Source organism: Thamnophis sirtalis, unplaced genomic scaffold (assembly GCF_051295495.1).
Source record: "Thamnophis sirtalis isolate CommonGarterSnake01/CBP01778 unplaced genomic scaffold, rThaSir2_p1.2 scaffold_15, whole genome shotgun sequence".
Taxonomy (NCBI): Eukaryota; Metazoa; Chordata; class Lepidosauria; order Squamata; family Natricidae; genus Thamnophis; species Thamnophis sirtalis.
In genome coordinates, this window is record NW_028261395.1 from 19,984,385 (window position 1) to 20,002,669 (window position 18,285).

At 44.6% G+C, this 18,285-nt stretch overlaps 1 protein-coding gene across 3 annotated transcripts in view; it reads left to right on the forward strand.

Annotated features, from left to right (window-relative positions):
- The first annotated feature begins 10,438 nt into the window (after positions 1–10,438).
- Positions 10,439–18,285, forward strand: part of FAM13C (family with sequence similarity 13 member C) — a 52,659-nt gene continuing 44,812 nt past the window's right edge. The window contains exon 1 of one of the 3 annotated variants that reach the window (XM_087702268.1): positions 10,439–10,587. In XM_087702268.1, the coding sequence (XP_087558394.1) occupies positions 10,526–10,587 (62 nt within the window). In that variant the 5' untranslated portion in view covers positions 10,439–10,525. The remainder of the gene's footprint in view (positions 10,588–18,285) is intronic. The other 2 variants (XM_087702267.1, XM_087702270.1) reach the window with 2 other exon arrangements.

The window sequence follows — 18,285 nt, forward strand, 5'->3', positions numbered from 1 at the left end:
CATTGGGGTCCTTCAGAAGGCTCCCAAATGGCCATCTCTTGTAGGGATCCATAAGAGCAACTTTCTTTGTTAATGTGCAGAGATGTGTTTGCTTGCAGGGATCCAAGCCAAGCAAACTAGTGGTGGGAATCAAAATCTTTTCCTACCAGTTCTATGAGAGAGCACTTTGAGTGCAGCACTCAAAGACTGTCCTGGGTGTCAGCGCTGGTGAGATGAGCCGATTTTTAGCTCAGCTACAGCATGGCAATCCGCTCTGCTGTGGGAATCACCTGAGCTAAAAAACAAACCAGTATAGAACAGGGAACGGTGGGGGTGGGAGGGCGGGGCCAACCAGAGGTGGTATTTGCTGGTTCTCTACTCAAAATTTCCACTACCGATTTGCCTGAACCGGTCCAAACCGGCTGAATACCACCTCTAAGGAAACATAAGCTGCTTCTTCACCCTACCAACACATCTGTAATGCTGATACAGATTAAAGCTGAGTCAGGGATGAGCAATGTCTGATTCTCTTGAAGATGCTCAACTGCACAACCCAGCATCTTTGCTCTTGGCTTTGTTCCCGGGGATGTTGTGAGTTGTGATTCACTGTATTTGGCCTACACAAATCTTCGTTCATGCTTTGGAATAATAAGATAGTCTTAATACTGCCAGGTGGGATTTGGACCAAATCCTGGGAAGGAAACATTGAACATTTAAAATCCACACACCAAACTTCTCCAAACTGCATCCTCCCATTACTTGCCCCACCTCCTCCAGGATACTGTGATTGCCAACTCCACACCTTCCAATCATGGCAGAAAGCAGACGATTAGGGGAATGATTGGTACTTGAACTCAGCATTTCTATGCGTTGTGTAACAGGGCTTTCCCTGACATAGAACAGTGAGATGGACATGTATGTACATGGACATGGAGGTGTTTATCCCTCAATTAAACCTGGAACAGATTACCATATTTTGGGAGTATAAGATGCACCTTCCCCCCCCTAAAAGAGGGTAAAAATTTGGGTGTATCTTATACACTGAATGTAGCCCCACCCACCCACCATTCCCCACCCTTTGGCTGTTGCCTCCCAGCAATTTATCTCCTTGCAGCAAAAGGGGGAAAATGGGGCTTGTAGTGGCTACAATAGGCTATAGCAATCCCTGCAGCCTGAAACAGCTGATGATCGGGAGGCTCATGATGAAATTGAAAGTGAAACTTGCTGTTTGCGCCACCAGGCAAATTGCTAGGAGGCAGAAGCAGATTTTTTTTCTTGTGCTAATCAGGCTGTTTGCTGTTTGCTGCAAGAAGGTAAGTCAATAATTATAAATGCCTATAGAATGTTCAAATTATTAGACTTATTTTTTAAAGACTAATTTATTATTATTCTAGACATCTTAACAAAATGAAGAAGCTTTTTAAAATAAATGCTTGATCTGAAGAGGCCCAGTGCCATTGTATCTTCTTTTAAATAGCAGAGAATAACTATACTGCCAGAAAGCACATCAATTTTAACAGCAGCTGTACAAGTATAGTCTGAAATGTAACACTACAAACAGTGTATATTGTCTGTACTGTTTGCTGTTTGTTGCAAAGAGGCAAATTGCTGGGAGGCAGAAGCAGATTCCCCCCCCCTTGTTTTCCTCCCCAAAAACTAGGTGTGTCTTATACTTCGTAGCGTCTTATACGCCGAAAAATATGGTATGTTACTGAGCTGTGCCCTCCCAACAGATGCCTGTGATCCTGTCAGTCTCTCTATGAACATCCCAAAGTGCCTATCTGGGCACCTGCTGGAAACATAGTTCTGGCACCACAGAATTTGGGCAATGGCTCCATCTTGGTGGATGTGATGGCCTTAGTGAAAGTCAGTTGGGAGCTGCAGGGTTAAACATGACACTGGCTGGCTCCAAAATGCATTTTTGCTTGAAGAAATATGAGTGAACGTTGCCTGGTAGAACATCATGCTTTTATGTGGTAAATAATTGATGATCGCGGAGACTGTTTATTGGTCTTCAGGGCATTGCTGAGGTGATGGATCGTTCCTTCCCATACAGCCTTTACATAATTTGGTGTGTATGTCTCATTCATGCAGATAATATATGGATCAGAAGTGGGCAGTTATTTTGCCCCTCCTCTCCTCCCCTTCCACTTCCACCTTTCTCTTGCAGAGGATACAATTTCTCTTAAAGTTAGAGCTGAATTATATTCGACTGGAGGTAGACACACTGCATGGCTTGGAGTCTGTGACAGAAGACTGCCAGCTGAAATTTTTGCTGAAGGTATGGGCAACATTTGAAGACTGCAGAAGAAGACCTGTGACATTATAGCTCTAAAGTAGGAGTCTCCAACCTTGGCAACTTCTAGCCTGGCGGACTTCAACTCCCAGAATTCCCCATCCAGTTTGCTGGCTGGGGAATTCTGGGAGTTGAAATCCACCAGGCTTGAAGTTGCCAAGATTGGAGACCCCTGCTATAAAGTGCCTCCATCTTTCACTGAATCATCCAACCCACCTCCTCTCCAAACTGCAACCTTGAAATTCAGTGGTTTTATTGCTGAACCGTGGGTAGAACGATCTGGATAGGGCCACTGCCTCTGGTCTGCAAGCTGGCCATTCAGTTCTACCACAGATCTTGTATTACATTTTCTCTTGACCTCATTTCATTAAAACTTGCCACCTACAATTTGAAAGGGATTTGCGGTAGCTAGATACAGTAAATGCAACCGTTATTTTACACACTCTGCAGGGAAAACAATCTTTGCTGGTAAGCATACCCTCAGCCAGAAACAATATCCTTTCCCGAATGAATAGAATATAGAATAGAATAGAATAGAATAGAATAGTAGGGTTGGAAGGGACCTTGGAGATCTTCTAGTCCATCCTCCTGTTAGGCAGGAAACTACACCATTTCAGACAAATGATTATTCAACATCTTCTTAAAAACTTCCAGTGTTGGAGCATTCACAACTTCTAGAGGCAGGTTGTTCCACTGATTAATTATTCTAACTGTCAGGAAATTTCTCCTTAGTTCTAAGTTGCTTCTCTCCTTCATTAAATTTCACCCATTGCTTCTTGTCCTGCCCTCAACTGCTTTGGAGAATAGCTTGACTCCCTCTTCTTTGTGGCAGCCCATGAAATATTGGAAGGCTGCTATCATGTGTCCCCTAGTCCCTCTTTTCATTAAACTAGACATACCCAGTTCCAGCAGCCGTTCTCTATGTGTTTTAGCCTCCAGTTCCCTAATCCTCTTTGTTGCTCTTCTCGGCACTCTTTTTAGAGTCCCCACATCTTTTTTACATTGTGGCGACCAAAACTGGTTGCAGCATTCCAAGTGTGGCCTTATCATCATGATCTTGATTCTATCCCTCTGTTTATGCAACCTAGACCTGTGTTGAACTTAGAATAGAATAGAACTGGAAGGGACTTGGAGATCTTCTAGACCAGCCTCCTGATCAATACCATTTCCGACAGGTATTCTTCTTAAAAACCTCCAGTGATGAAGTACCCACGATTTCAGGAGTCAAGCTGTTCCACTGGTTAATTGCTGTAACTGTCAAGAAATTTTTCCTTAATTCAAGGTTGCTTCTCTCTTTGATTGGTTTCCATCCATTGTTTCTTGTCTTGCCTTCTGGTGCTTTGGAGAATTTGATCCCCTCTTCTTTGTGGCAGCCCCTCAAATATTGCCATGATGGACAGAAACAACAGAACTCAAGCCTGATGCCTTTGGCTCTTTCTACAGGGGTCGTAGTGAATTTTAATTTGGGATCCCACATAGGCAGTGGAGAGGGTGCTGGCCTGGACCCATTCATCAGTCCATCTCTCATCTATTCCTAGACAGGAACTATAAAAACTTTCCTGTCTGGGTGAAGATGCTGCATAAGCAACAGTGGTTTCTTGGCCCCAGACACTTTTCTTCCGGCCAGCTTCATATATTATGAATGTGGCTTATTTTGTTTTGGACTAGTCTGGTGAGATTGTGATTGCACTGCACATTAAGACAGTTGCATCTTTTGTGCAATGCCATTACAACACACAGACCTTGCCCTCAGTGGATCCTCTTATTTCCTTCATATTTATATCATGTTAAATCTCCATGGCGTGTTTGAAGAGGCTGCCTCCCAAATACTTCCCCATTCAATGGAGATTCTCAGTCATCCAGGTAATGGTTGTCCCAAAGGTGCTTTTTCAAATGGCAGCTGGACTTTGTTTTTTCCTTGAAGACGTTGAAGAAGGATCCACACCCATTTGCACTACACAGGTGACCCTGAGGGGACAGATAAACCTCCTGTAAGGATAGCCTCTCCTCCTAACTTAAGAAAGTGAAGACTCTTGAAACAAAGTATTTCAAAAGGAAACTTTTATTAAGCAGAAGTGACAGCAATGGATTCAAAGCAGTGTCTGAATACCCTCAGGCAAGACAAGAATTAAGAATTAAGGCAGTAGAGACTCCTCCCTTTAGGCAGATGCAGATTTAGCCGATCCACAGGTGTAAAGATGTTATTTTACTAGCTGCCCTGAGAAACGGATAAGCATACGTTCCCATGGTTATCTTCCGTTGGCTATCAAAGTGAAAAAACCCACATGTCCATCCCTCCTATACATTCCCCAAGAGGTGAGAAGTTCTCAGGGTGCTTCGGCACCAGGATGCAAGTTATAAAATACCAGTTGTCACAGGCAATACTAATGAATCGAATCCAAGCCCCCCCTTCTTCCAATTGAATGGCAGTATCACTTTTAGGGATCTGATACCTCCAACAAAGAGATGCCTGCAAGGAATATCAATCCTCCCATCCTCCACCAGTCAGTCAGAACTGAAGAAGCTTTTTGAATGAGAAGTGAAATGTCCTCAAGCAGAAACAAAGTCCAGTTATTTCTCCATTCAATCACACACAGGGGTTCAATCACACAAACACATTCCTTCAGCAAGCAGCTCCTCTCACCTGAGCAGCTCCAGAGAGCTTCAGCGTTGTGTCTGGAAAGATCATGTTTTGCACAATTCTAGAGCAAACCTGGCTCAGTGGCTAAGATGCTGAACTTGTTGACAGTTCAGCAGTTCAAATCCTTAGCACCACATAAGAGAGTGAGCTCCCATTACTTGTCCCAGCTTCTGCCAACCTAGCAGTTCGAAAGCACGTAAAAATGCAAGTAGAAAAATAGGAACCACCTTTGATGGGAAGGTAACAGTGTTCCATTCACCTACGGCATTTAGTCATGCCGGCCACATGACCAAGGAGATGTCTTCGGACAGCCCTGGCTCTTCGGCTTTGAAACAGAGATGATCATTGCCCCCTAGAGTCAGGAACAACTAGCACATATGTGCAAGGGAAACTTCTACCTTTACCTTAGAGCAAACCATCTACAGTCAAGAAAGAGATAAGACAGGTCAGTTCTGCCTGGCACAAATGAGGCATTAAATGACATAGAAGCAGAGGAGCTTCTGGCTGAGAGGAAGGCCTATTAATTCAACAGATTTGACCATTATTAGGTGTGAACTGAGAACAGGCAGGGCAGGGGAGCTTCAGGGAAATCCATGAAGGGACTTAAGAAGACTGCTGGTGGCAAAGTCTCAGAAGATGCGGAGAGAAACGAATTGTTGGGTAGTTTTAGAGAGCTGCCTTTGCTCAGGCTGTTCCCATGCTCATGTTTCTCTATGCTTCTGAGTCACAAGTCTTGAATGAAACATAATTTTTCTCCTGGCATGCATCCCGATACACACCCACACCTTCACTTATTAAGTGGCTCACATCTCCAAGGTTTTTTTCCCCACTGTCCAGCAAGCAGACAGAGCTCCTCCTCACTCTAAGAAATGAATGTCAAAAATGGGAATTCAGTGGATGAGATGACAATCAGAATAAAGAGATGGGTAAGTATATGGAGAAATCATTTTATGGGGTTAAGAGCCAATTAGCCAGCAATCCCTTCCATTACAGCTATAGGAGATCTTTTAGAATTGATAAAATCTGCCAAAATCTCAAAGAGATGACTGAGTTTCTGTTCTAGGAGTCTTGATATATCTACCTATCTACCTACCTATCTATCTACCTACCTACCTACCTATCAAGATATGTGTGTGTGTGTGTGTGTGTGTATGTATGTATGTATATATGTATATGCATATATATATATATATATATATATATATATATATATATATATATATATATATATATATATATATATATATATATATATATATATATATATATATATATATATCTATCATCTTTATCTCTATCATCTTTATCTCTATCTCCATCCATCCATCCATCCATCCACCATATTTTTGGAGTATAAGATGCACCAGAGCATAAGACGCAGCAAAGTTTTGAAGAGGCAAATTAAAAAACAAGGTTTGGGACTCTGCAAACCTCCCAGAACCTCCCAAAAACCTCCCAAATAGGGCTATTTAAAAAGAAGGGCATGAATAGCCCTTAGGAGGCTTGTAGAGTGTTCCTGGAGGGCTGGAAGAGGGAGGCAAAAATGAGCAAAAAATGGCCCATTTTTCACAAAAGGGGCCCATTTTTTGTTTTAAAAAAGAGCATTATGAAGCTTATAGAATGCTCTTGCGGGAGGGGGAAATTGAGCAACAAATGGGCTGTTTTTTGCTCATTTCTGCCCTCCCCAGCCCCTAGGAGCTCTCTGAAAGCCTCCTAAAGGCTATGCACGGCCATTTTGATGAAGGGGCGGAGTTTCAGGAGGCACAAAATGCTGTATTCAGTAATGGAATATGATTTTATGTTTCTGTTTTGTTTTGTCTGTTTATGTTTAAAAATAAAAAACTCTTTTTAAAAAAAATGCTGTATTCAGTGTATAAGATGCACCCAGATTTTCAGCCTATTTTTTGAGGAAAAAGGGTGCATCTTATACTCCGAAAAATACAGGATCTCTGTCTCTCTCTCTCTGTCTCTGTCTCTGTCTCTGTCTCTCTCACTCCCAGTTGAAAATTCAATTAAGAAAATCCAATCTTTCAACTTTCCGACAAATTAATGCAAACTTTATTATTTGATTTGGGAGCAATTTAGGGAAATCTTGGATTGCACAATAGAATATTGTTCTTTTTTCTGTTTAAAATATTATTTAAAATAATAATATTTATAATAGAAGAAGATAAACAAAATGCTTCATCTTTGATGGAAAGGGTAAATAATAGTGGTCATGGTTTCTTCAACATTTCGGGGCTGGGGTTTAGATGAGGGAACTGTCTCAGGAATACCCTTGCAAACTATTTGCCATGATGGTGGTGGGGAATCACAGCCCTTTTAGTGGGAGGTGAACTACTGATGTTGCCCCTCTGCCCACACAGTTCTTCCCTTTTCTCTCTTTTTTTCTCCACTCAGTAGGCAGCCTTTCAAACCAAGCGTGAAGCTGCTGCTGCTGCTATGCTGCATTTCCTTATGTAAGAATTTCCCCAGGAATTTGATGGAAATATAACTGCTTGGAGCCACTGCTTCCTTTTGCAGCAGGAAATGTCTTCCTGTTTGCACATTGATTCCTTGAAGAGAAGCTAAAATAAATCAAAACGTCAGAGGTGGAAGATGCTCAGGTCTACGGGAAGCTTTGTATCTTCACACCTGCTTTTTTCCCCAGGCACTGGCGTTGTGTCATAACGCACCTCAGAGATTAGGGGAGTGTATGTGTGCGGCTGGTGGTGGTTTCTAAATGGGATTCTCTTCTCACTTTTATTTTTTTCCCCAGGCAGAGGATATGCTTCACACCTTGCTGAGAAAAGTTCAAGTTTTTTTCAAGAAGAATATCTCTGCAGCCCTCTTCCTGATTCCCTTCTGCACACAAATCTGCAGCTGCCATTTCTGAACACCCTTGCTTCAGGTACTCCTCCTTAATTTTAAAGAAGAGTCAGTGAAGGAGGAGGCAGCAGAATCAGAGGTGGCATTCAGCAGGTTCTGACCAGTTCTGGAGAACCAGTAGCGGAAATTTTGAGTAGTTCAGAGAACCAGTAAATACCACCTCTGGCTGGCCCCACCCGCATCTATTCTCTGCCTCCCGAGTCCCAGCTGATTGGAAGGGAATGGGGATTTAGAACTATACTTCCCCTGCCACGCCCACCAAACCACGCCCACCAAACCACGCCCACCAAGCCACACCCACAGAACTGCTAGTAAATATTTTTGAATCCCACCACTGGGCAGAATCCTGCTCCCCGACAGGTCTTCTGTGAGCACCTCTTTACCAGCTGAACATAGCCATGGCCAGGTATGAGAGGTGGCTCTCCAGATCTGCTCTGAGGACTCAGCACTGAGCCCAGATCACTGCAGTGGCCAAGCAGAGGACCTGCTACCTTTATTTTTAAAGTCAGTCTGTCCATCTCAACACACTCTAAGTTTTTCCAAGGAAGATGTCTTTCATTACCATCAGCTGGGAGGCCCTTGAACAAGCTGAGCAAATATTTAATTCCCTCTGATTGCAAATGTCCTTTTGCTAAAGACGGAAGTCCTCATTTGCTGGCTGGGGAATTCTGAGGGTTGAAGTCCACCAGGCTTAAAGTTGCCAAGGTTGGAGACCCCTGCTCTAAAGTGTCTCCATCTTCCATCGAAACATCAGAGGGGAGGAAAAGAAGAAAAACTAGAGCAGGGGTCTCCAACCTTGACAACTTTAAGACTTAAGGAGTTGAAGTCCACAAGTCTTAAAGTTGCCAAGGTTGGAGACCCCTGAACTGCTTTTGATGCAAATAACATCCTGCTCCCCTGCATGGTCTCCTTGCCCTAGGCTCCTTGCCTTTTGGCAACTGCCCTCTAACAGTTGCTAAAGCCTCATTGTTTCTGGATGCTCCACTAATGCCACTCCAAGCTAACTGCTGTGAGAGCAGTAGACATCTTTCCTGCCTCCCCAAGAAAAAAAAAACAGCTGTTCTTGGAAGAAGGAACAAGTGAGGAGGATAAACATGAAACAAACACGTTGGGTTGAAAGTAAAAAAAACCTGTTCTCAGCACAGTAGCTGAGCTTTGCAGACTTTGATTTGATTTATTTGTATCATGACTTTATTATTTTTACAAGAAGGCAGTGAACATATCTAATCCACCTTCCTTACAACAAACTTGTGAAGTGGGCTGGCCTGAGAACTTCACCCATTTTTTCAGGCTTTTTCCAGGCTGGGGTACTGAACCCCAATTCTGGGTTACTCAGAGGGATTCGTGATCCAACATATCAGGACAAACCAACCTGGAAAACCTTTGAATTGTCCAACCCAGGGGAATCAATCATTCAAACATAGAGGGTTTTATTATCATAATTTCCCTCCCTTTTTCTTTCTTTCTTTCTTTCTTTCTTTCTTTCTTTCTTTCTTTCTTTCTTTCTTTCTTTCTTTTTTTCTTTCTTTCATTCATTCTTTCTTTCTTTCATTCATTCATTCACTCAGGAGACACGAATTAAGCTCTGGCAAATTCTTTCTACAGAAACGGTTGGCAGCAGCTTGCAGCCCTCACCCATCTGTTTCAGAGTCAGCCATATAAATCCTGTGTCCACTGGCTTCACCCTCACCTTCCCAGTAACCCTGGCATGAAGATGTCCTAGTAACCGCTGGGAGAGGACATGTCCTCGCGATCTCAGCTCTAGCCCACTTCAGAGGTGGCCTAAATCCCTCCAGAGCGGGTTTACTCTTTGGTTTCGCTTTGCCATTCCCCGCCTTCAGCACCTGGGTGGCGGACAGCGGCAGGCCTCTGCGCGGAGCCTTGGGGGGCCGTTCAAGACGGCCTGGGCACCGCAGGCTCGGAGCTCCCGGGGGCACCTGCTCACCTACTAAGGTCCCATTGGGGGCTCTTCGGAGGAGACGCCGCTCTTCCGGAGGAGCCAAAGGCCCGGGAGGAAGATCAGGTGGCTGAGCCGGCCTGCAAACAGCTCTGGCGGCCGCCCTCCCGAAGGAGCCTGGCACACGGCGGTTGCTGCTGGTGCCCACCGGAGCTTTCCGGCCTTCTTTCGGAGCAGGGGCCGCCGTTTCCCGACTGCGGGGGGCGTTTCAGCAGCGCCAACCGCGGCGTTGCCTTCCCTTGCCGTTTCCTAGGGTGCGTGTGCGTGTGTGCGAGTGTGTGCCAAGAGCGCCGTTCGTCCCTGGAGGCAGCACCGGCGCCTCCGCCTTCCCCGCCCTTCCCTTTGGAGCTGGCGGGGCGCGGCCCTCCTTGCTGGCGCAGTGCCCTCTCCGTCCTCCCCCGGCCCGCCCTTCCAAGCCAGGCCCCGCCGGAGCCCAAGGCGGGAGCCGCCCGCATCTCTCGGAGGTCGGGCAAGAGCCGGCCCTCGCCAGATGCCCGAGGCGGGCGGCGCTGGCGGGCGCCTTCTCCGCCGCGGCGACTCAGCGGGCTCCTGGGCGGGGGAGGCCGGCCGGGGCGGCGGGAGCCTCGCCTAGCGGCCCCCCAGCGGCTAGGAGGACGCGGAGCATGTGCAGAGCCGGCCGAGTCCCGGGCCGCCGGTGGGCGAGCTGGCCGAGCGCCGCGTAAAAGCCTCGCTCTGCCGGGGCCGGCCATGCCTCTGGCTGGGTTGCCGGCGCGGAGAGGGAGCCGGGGAGGCGGCGGCGGCTGCCCGCGCTGAGCCCGCGCCCATGTTCTCCTGCTTCTGCTTCAGCGTCCAGCCCCAGAGCTTCGGCAGCCCCGCGCTGCCCGAGTAAGTGCCGCGGCCGGGCGAGGAGGGGGTGCTCGGGGGGACGGGGGGAGAGCGGCCTGCTGGCTCGGCGGGGAGCCTGTGGGTCAGGGCGCGAGAAATGGAAAATCTCCGAGGACGGAGTGTGTATGTGTGGGGGGGGGTCGGCCCTGGATGCGGAGGACTGGGGGCTTGGGCACCGGGGACCCATGAGCGGAGCTGGATGAGGGGGCCGGCAGCTCTCACAGGCTTTGGCTTTGTCGCGGGACCGGAGGAGCTGGGGGGGGGGGGGAGGAAGAGGCGATTAATTGGCCGGCGCAATTCGGGTCGGCTCCTTTAAGGTCCAGTTACCTGACCAGAGAAGAATCGGGGGGCGGGGGTGGGGTGGGGGGCAAAGGCTGCTGTCCCGGGTCCCTCCGCAGGCGAAGTGCGGGTGTATGTGTATCTGTCGATCAAACTGCTCAGGGGGGCTCCGAAATGTTGCAGGAGCCTTAAAAGGGGAAGGGGGCTTCAGCCGAAGGAGGCATCTTGCGTGGGGGGTGGGGGGTGGGGGTTGAGGAGGAAACGCGTTTGGTCGTTTTTGGAACTAGAAGAGCCAAGAAAAGTAAAGATGGTTTCCTAGAGATCAAATGGGCTGCCGTGAACGACCCCGCGCCCCCTTTTTATTGCTCAGCATTTGTATAGACTAGGAATCTGGAAAACGGGGGGGGGGGAGAAATCTCATCAGTCAAACCACCCTGGCCCACCTGCAGCTCACAAGCCCTGCCCCTATCCCAATAGAACCTCTTTGTTCAGAGGCAGTCTATCACTAAGGACCTGCGTGTTGGGGCCATGTGGCCAGGCTCAAGGGAGGTGGTGGGTCGGACCCCAAAGGGCTTGGACTGGATTGCCACGCACACCTCCCGTCTCTAAGAGAAAAGCTTAGAGATCTTCCTGGTCTCCTTACATGTTTTTCCACTGCAGGGTCAAATTAGGAAAATTGATGTGTGGAAAGGAAGCAATTAATCCTCCTTTCTGAATAATGGAGCTGGTGTGAAAGCCACTTTCCAGAAATCCCAAGAAGCCCCCCCTTTATGTTCTCAGAAAGCAGGGCAAGGCAGGTGGCAGTGAAAAAAAAGAAGAAGAAGAAGAAGAAGAAGAAGAAGAAGAAGAAGAAGAAGAAGAAGAAGAAGAAGAAGAAGAAGAAGGAGAAGCAGCAGCAGCAGCAGCACCCTGGGGCTGCCTAAGGGTACCAGCACTGAGGATGAATACAACATCCAGATTTAGTGGCAGCCTCTCTCAGGTGCCATCCACCTTTAATGCCTCTTGGCTCCTGGGCGATGCTCTCTCAGTTGCCTTTCCTTAAAAGCCTGTCAAAACTTTTCTTCTGAGAAAGAAGAATAAATTCAAGAGGTTTCTACACAAGCTTTGGACTTGAACTCTACCAAGCTTCTCATTTTCTTTTAAAATCCATTTTGAATTTGTTTTGGAGGAAGTTGGGAAGCTGAATCATTTCCCTTGAATGTCTTGTTCCTACCTTCTTGCCTTGGTCGAAGATGCTGCTGATCCAAACACAGGAGTGTTGTATTTTCAGGTGCCCCAAATATAGAAATCTTGATTTTGGTGTGTGTGTGTGTGTGTGTGTGTGTCACAATTAATGTTGGCACAGCACAGGGAAAGGGTCAATCTCCCCACTATGGCCTTAGATAAAACACCTTAGATGTTTTATCCCTTCATCTTCCCAAGGGGATCCTTCTTGGGGAGATCTTGTTATAAGAGTCAGAAACTTCCCTCCAGGGCACACAACAGCTGCCCACCCAGCATTTTGTCAGGATCATGGCAGGCGAGGGAAACTGTAAATTTGAAAGTTCATTAAAAAAAGACCCACCCCATATTCCAAGGTGAGATGGACTTAGGTCTTTTGTGGGTGCAAGCGAACTCAAGACTAATGATGCATTTGACACTGCCTTCAGGCTCAGCCTGGTCTCTCCTACAGAAGCTTTTCATATTCTTCTTAAAAGAAACTGAGAAACTGCTTGTATCTAACTCTGAGGACTTTGTATGCTTGGCTGGGTAGAACTATGGAATAAAGACACACAACGGCCATTTGGTCTATGGATAAGATTTTGATTATTTCCCTTGAAAGCTGCAGAATATTCTGCAGTTAAAATCCCTTTCTTCAGATTTATTATGATTCGTATGTCACACTCATTTTCTCCCTATTGAAGAGGGAGGGTGTTTGAGCCAGGATGAGGCTCCATGTGATACAACATCTTTTTAAATCGATTCTAACAAATAATTCAGAATTGATTCTAAAAGTAGCACAAGATGCTACACCCCCTTAAAACTGCATCACACTAATTGAAGTTATGTAACAATTGTGTTGGGGGAGATAATCATATTATATAAAACATATTGCCACCTCTGGTAGCCACGCCCAATTAGTTCTTTATTTCGGTTGAGGAAAGTAGAAATACTTTTGAGAAAATTGGAAAAGTTGGGCAACAGTCTTTTTAGTGATTCATTTTTGCTTCTAAACCAAAATGGGGGATGGTGAATGGAAGCTCTCAATTTTATTTAGGACCCAGGAAGCCAATGAGCTGCTGAGGAAAAGCGAGGGTAGTAGAAAGGTTTATGATTCCATTTTCGTAAGAAGGATTTAAAAATCGCAAGAAAAGAGTCAATCTCTTGGCACTGCTTAAAAATTTGTGAAAAACTGGAAACTGAACTGTTGGCCAAGGTCTAATTCATAGTTTCTATTATATTAAAATTTAAACACTTCTGGAATCTGGGACATATCAAGAACAGCATTCAGGAGATATTTTTATCCCTGATATTTTAGTTATTAATGAAAGACAAAATCAGATTCGCGGTGGAATCAAAGTGGTCTCTAGGACATACCTATTTTGAGCCTAAGGCTACATCCTTAACAAGCCCATCTTTGAGACTTTCATGGGAAGCCCTGTTAAACAGGAAGGAACTACAAGATGTCTGCTTTTATAGGAACTCGTGAACACTTACATAACACGGGTTGATATATTTCACCATCCCAACCCAGAGGGATTTGTTACTGAAGTGGGACAGATGCATAATGCATTTCCAATTTACTTTGACCAAAATAGAATCTTCAACTCTTTGATCAAGACTAAACATACTTTGACTTTGACAATAGTCTGTACATAAAATTAAAATAGATGACTGGGTTGGGAAATTAATTTATAGCAACATCTTTTACAACAGAATTAAAAGAAGAAAAGATAGGGGCTGGGATTCCTGATGCAAACCCACCTTTAATGGGTCCATGAAGTTCTATCCTAGATTGAATCACAGGAATTAATCTTTCCACACAGAAGAAGGCAAGGACAGACAGTGGACTAAACTGTGTCCAGAGTCCCACCATGGGTCTGAGATACACTCCTGAAGTAGAAGGAACAATGGAGAACTTGAAAACAAATGGAGACTGAGGACTCTGGGAAACATTTTAAACTCCAGAAACAGGAAGAGAAGGGGATAGGGACAAAGAAAGGAAGTCATTTTTGCATTGAACTCAAGATCTAAAAATATTATACCTCAGAGTTAAAATCCATAAACAGTTAAGAAAAAGTCCACACAAAGCCAGATATTAGTTTTCTTCCCACCTCAACAGCCCATGTAACCATGAAAATAAAATAAGTGTGGGCATAAAGGAAAGGAATGGTCCGAATGAGAATAAATTCAACAACTAAAATAGGATGTTGTGGGCATTAAAAGGTGCAATGGAATTTTGAGGAAAATAATCTAGTATACGTAACTGAGATTAACCATACAATCTCTAGTAAAAGCTAAACTCGACCTTCTGATGCTTGTGGCAATTAACTAGAACTTGACAACATTTGCACAAATTTTCAAGGAGAAGTCCCATAGGAATTATCAGAACCAGCAAAGTGGTTTAGGTATTGACATTGTCCTGTCAGTGAGAACAATCAACCAGTGGTTGTGAGTGCTCCATCACTGCAAGCTTTTAAAGAAGAGACTGGCCACTTATCTGGGATGGTATAGGGCTGTGATGGAAAACCTATGGCACATGTGCCAAAGGTGGCACACAGAGCCCTCTCTGTGGGCACGCATGCCATCGCTAGCTGCTCTTCTGGTCTCTGGTGCATGCATGCATGCTAGCCAGCTGATCTTCACATGTGCCAGAGTCCTGGAAACACAAAGACAAAGTGGCCAGTGTGCATGAGTTTCTGAGGCTCCAGCACACGCATGAGCGCATGCGCATAGACACATAGACACTCCAGGCCTTCCGAAAAGCCGTTAAAACCTGGCTGTGTCGGCAGGCCTGGGGTTGATGAGTTCCCTTCCCCTCTCGATTTGTGTGTCTGTTGGTTATTTTTAAATGCTTGTATTTGTAGTTTTTGTCTTTCCCTTTCCCCCCTTGGGTTTGTGCGCCGCCCTGAGTCCCGCCGGGAATAGGGCGGCATATAAATAAAACGAAACCTAAACCTAAACACATGTTCCAGTTTGGGCAGTTGGTTCTGAAAAGGTTTGCCATCACTGATATAGGGTCCCTTGCTTGGACAGGGGGTTGGACTAGAAGACCTCCAAGGTTCCTTCCAATTCTGTTGGAATGTTCTGTTCTATTGTTCTATACAGAATGCAGTGGAGTATTGGCGGCATATGATAATCCTGTATATATTGCATTGGACAAGGGTTGGGCATTTAAGTCCACTTCTTGTCAATGATATTATAAAATCTCAACATAGTCAGCATAGGGCAGGGACAGCCATGCCTGCTGCTGCAGCATTGGCTTCCTGTTTATGTGTCACTACATCTGGATGGCTGATTGTGCAGTTGGCATGATGAGAATCGCTTCCTACTCAGTGATCGAGTTACTCATTTGATAAACCTTCCCATGCGATAGGGCTGAGGAGCAGATGGGGAGAACGTATTGGGAATGTCTTCAAGGACAGTGGACAGTTTGCTCTGGTTACTGGTGACCTATTTTACTCTCCAGAGTCACGCAGCTATGGTAAATGAGATTCTGCCTCCTGAGGCTTCTTCCTGTCCAAGTGTGCCAGAGTATTTGCAAGCTTGAATTGTAGTAACCTTTCCAATATTCCTTTGCTGCCAACCCAAATATTTAGGAATAGTTTGGGCATGGGGTTAGCTGGATGTGAGATTGTGAGAATCCAGGCAGTTGCTCTATAAGGTCAGGAAGTAAAGGTTGAAGACACTTGTTTTTTAAAAGAGAAAATCATGATTCCAGTAAGCTGAGGGATTCATCACAGTATCACCGCTGCTCTGTGTCTATTGAACACACGTCTAGCTCATCACAATTTCTGTATTGCAAGAACCCTCGTTGCGCAGTGGTTAGAATGCAGCATTGCAGGCTAACTCTGCCCACGGCAAGGAGTTCAATTCTGACTAGCTGATTCATCCTTCCAAGGTCAGTAAAATGAGGACCCAGATTGTTGGGGGAAATATGCTGACTCTGTAAATCACTTAGAGAGGGCTGTAAATCACTGTAAAGTGGTATATGTGTCTAAGTGCTATTGCAAAGTGGCATCTAATACAAGAACTGAGACAGAGAGGATGCAGCCACATAAATTAACAGGAATTATATTAAATTTCAAGGATAAATAAAGAAGAGTGACTGAGTGTATAATATGTTGGGTGGAGAGAAAGAGATAAACAAAATTCTGACTGCATCCTTTTTATTAAGTGATTTTAGAGAAAGAACAACAGTCAAGTTCTTACATAAGATGATTTTAAAAATGAGTAATAATTATTGTTTACATTGTAAAACAGCCGGCTTAATTATTACAGAAGGCTGGATGACATCGTCCACTGCAGCCAGGTGGACTACAGCTCTCAAAACCTCTACAGCTGGACCACAACTGGCTGTGAACCAGGAGATTTGAGGAAGCTGGAGACAGCTGGGTTGAAGAAGGTTGAGATGAGCACCATTCACATATTCAGGGCTAAGACATGGAGTTTTGCCTATGATTTATTGAATAAAAAGCCCATTATTGGTGAAGTGTATGCAAGACTATCTATTTTGGTTTGGGTCAAGCTGAGTTTACACAACTCAGTTTGACCCAAACCAAACATAAACAACTTGGTTTGTTTATGCAAACCACTATAGATGATGGCTTGGTAGGGACTAAGTTCAATAGACCAAACTTCCCCAGGAATCATTTAAGGCATTTCTGGAGTTAGTGGGGGTAAGGAGGTAGATGACTTCCAGGTGGCAGCAAAGAAATACATTTCTAACCCTTTGTTACCATCTAGTTGTCCTGTTGGGTTATTGACATGGAGTATAGAGAAAGAACAATAGCACTTAGACTTATATACCATTTCATAGTGTTTTACAGCCCTCTCTATGCAGTTTACAGAGTCAGCATCTTGCCCCCAGCAACTTTGATCATCATTTTACCGACCTCAAAAAGATAGAAAGCTGAGTCAACCTTGAGCTGTTAAGGATTGAACTTCTGGTAGTGAGCAGTGAGTTAGCCTGCAACACTGCATTCTAACCACTATGCCACCACAGCTCTAGAGGGTTGAGAAAGGACAGATCTATGCAGAGATACGTCCTCCCGAGCTTGCTGCTAGCTCCTGGATGTTTTGTTACCAAATTAGGTGACATCTTTGACCCCATTGAAGATGTTACCTAGTTTGGCAACGAAACGTTTGGGAGCTCAGAAGACAAACCTCTGCCTAAATCTACCACTTGAGCTACGAATATTCTCTACAATTTCTAAAAGGGGAAATCTGTTACCAAAACAATAAGGAGGAAAGCATTCTGAAGTTCAAGTAAGGAAGGAAGATGTGAAAAGAATGTGAAAATATCTTAAACTCCTCCATTATTCCGATTACAAAGAAGGAAGAAGTAAACCATAATAAGACTTGCAAGATTCTGTTAATCAAGCCAATTTTAATAAAGTTTTAGTCTTTATATTAAGTGGCCTGGTTGTGAAGACGCTTTCCTCTCATTCAAAAGATTGAGAGTTCAGTCCTAGGCAGATATTTCTCTCTTAGGACACAAAGAAAAAAAATATAAATTGTGAAATCTGCATGGCATCAGGAAAGGCATCCGGCCAGTAAAAGCCCAGCCCTATCCAGTTGCCCTGACTCTATCCTGAATTAATAGCAATAGCACTTAGACTTATATACTGCTTCATAGTGCTTTTACAGCCCTCTCTAAGCAGTTTACAGAATCAGCATATTTGCCCCCAACAATCTGGATCCTCATTTTACCCACCTTGGAAGGATGGAAGCCTGAGCCAACCTTGAGCCTGGTGAGATTTGAACTGCCGAACTGCAGCTAGAAGTCAACTGAAGTAGCCTGCAGTACTGTACTCTAACCACAGTGCCACCACGGCTCTTAAGAGATTATAGGGTCATAAAAAGGGACTAGCAATAGTCTTAATATGAAATACATTTCTTTGGGCTGATCTACATTTTGGGCCCAACAATATCACAACCCCCTTTTTTTTTCTAAATATATCTGGAATTGTGAACTTTTTTTAATTATTTTTTTATTTTTTGAATAGACACAAACAAACAAGACACAACAAACACCATAAAAACATTCCATTACAAAATATAAAAAGTGTGTCAATTGATTACAAAGAACTTTTGTGCATCCCTTCCACAGTCATCACCTATAATCCATATCAAATTATATATTTTACATAAAATATATTTATATATATTCATCCTTCATATGACTATAGTCGTTTTAACATCACTTTATAACAAACA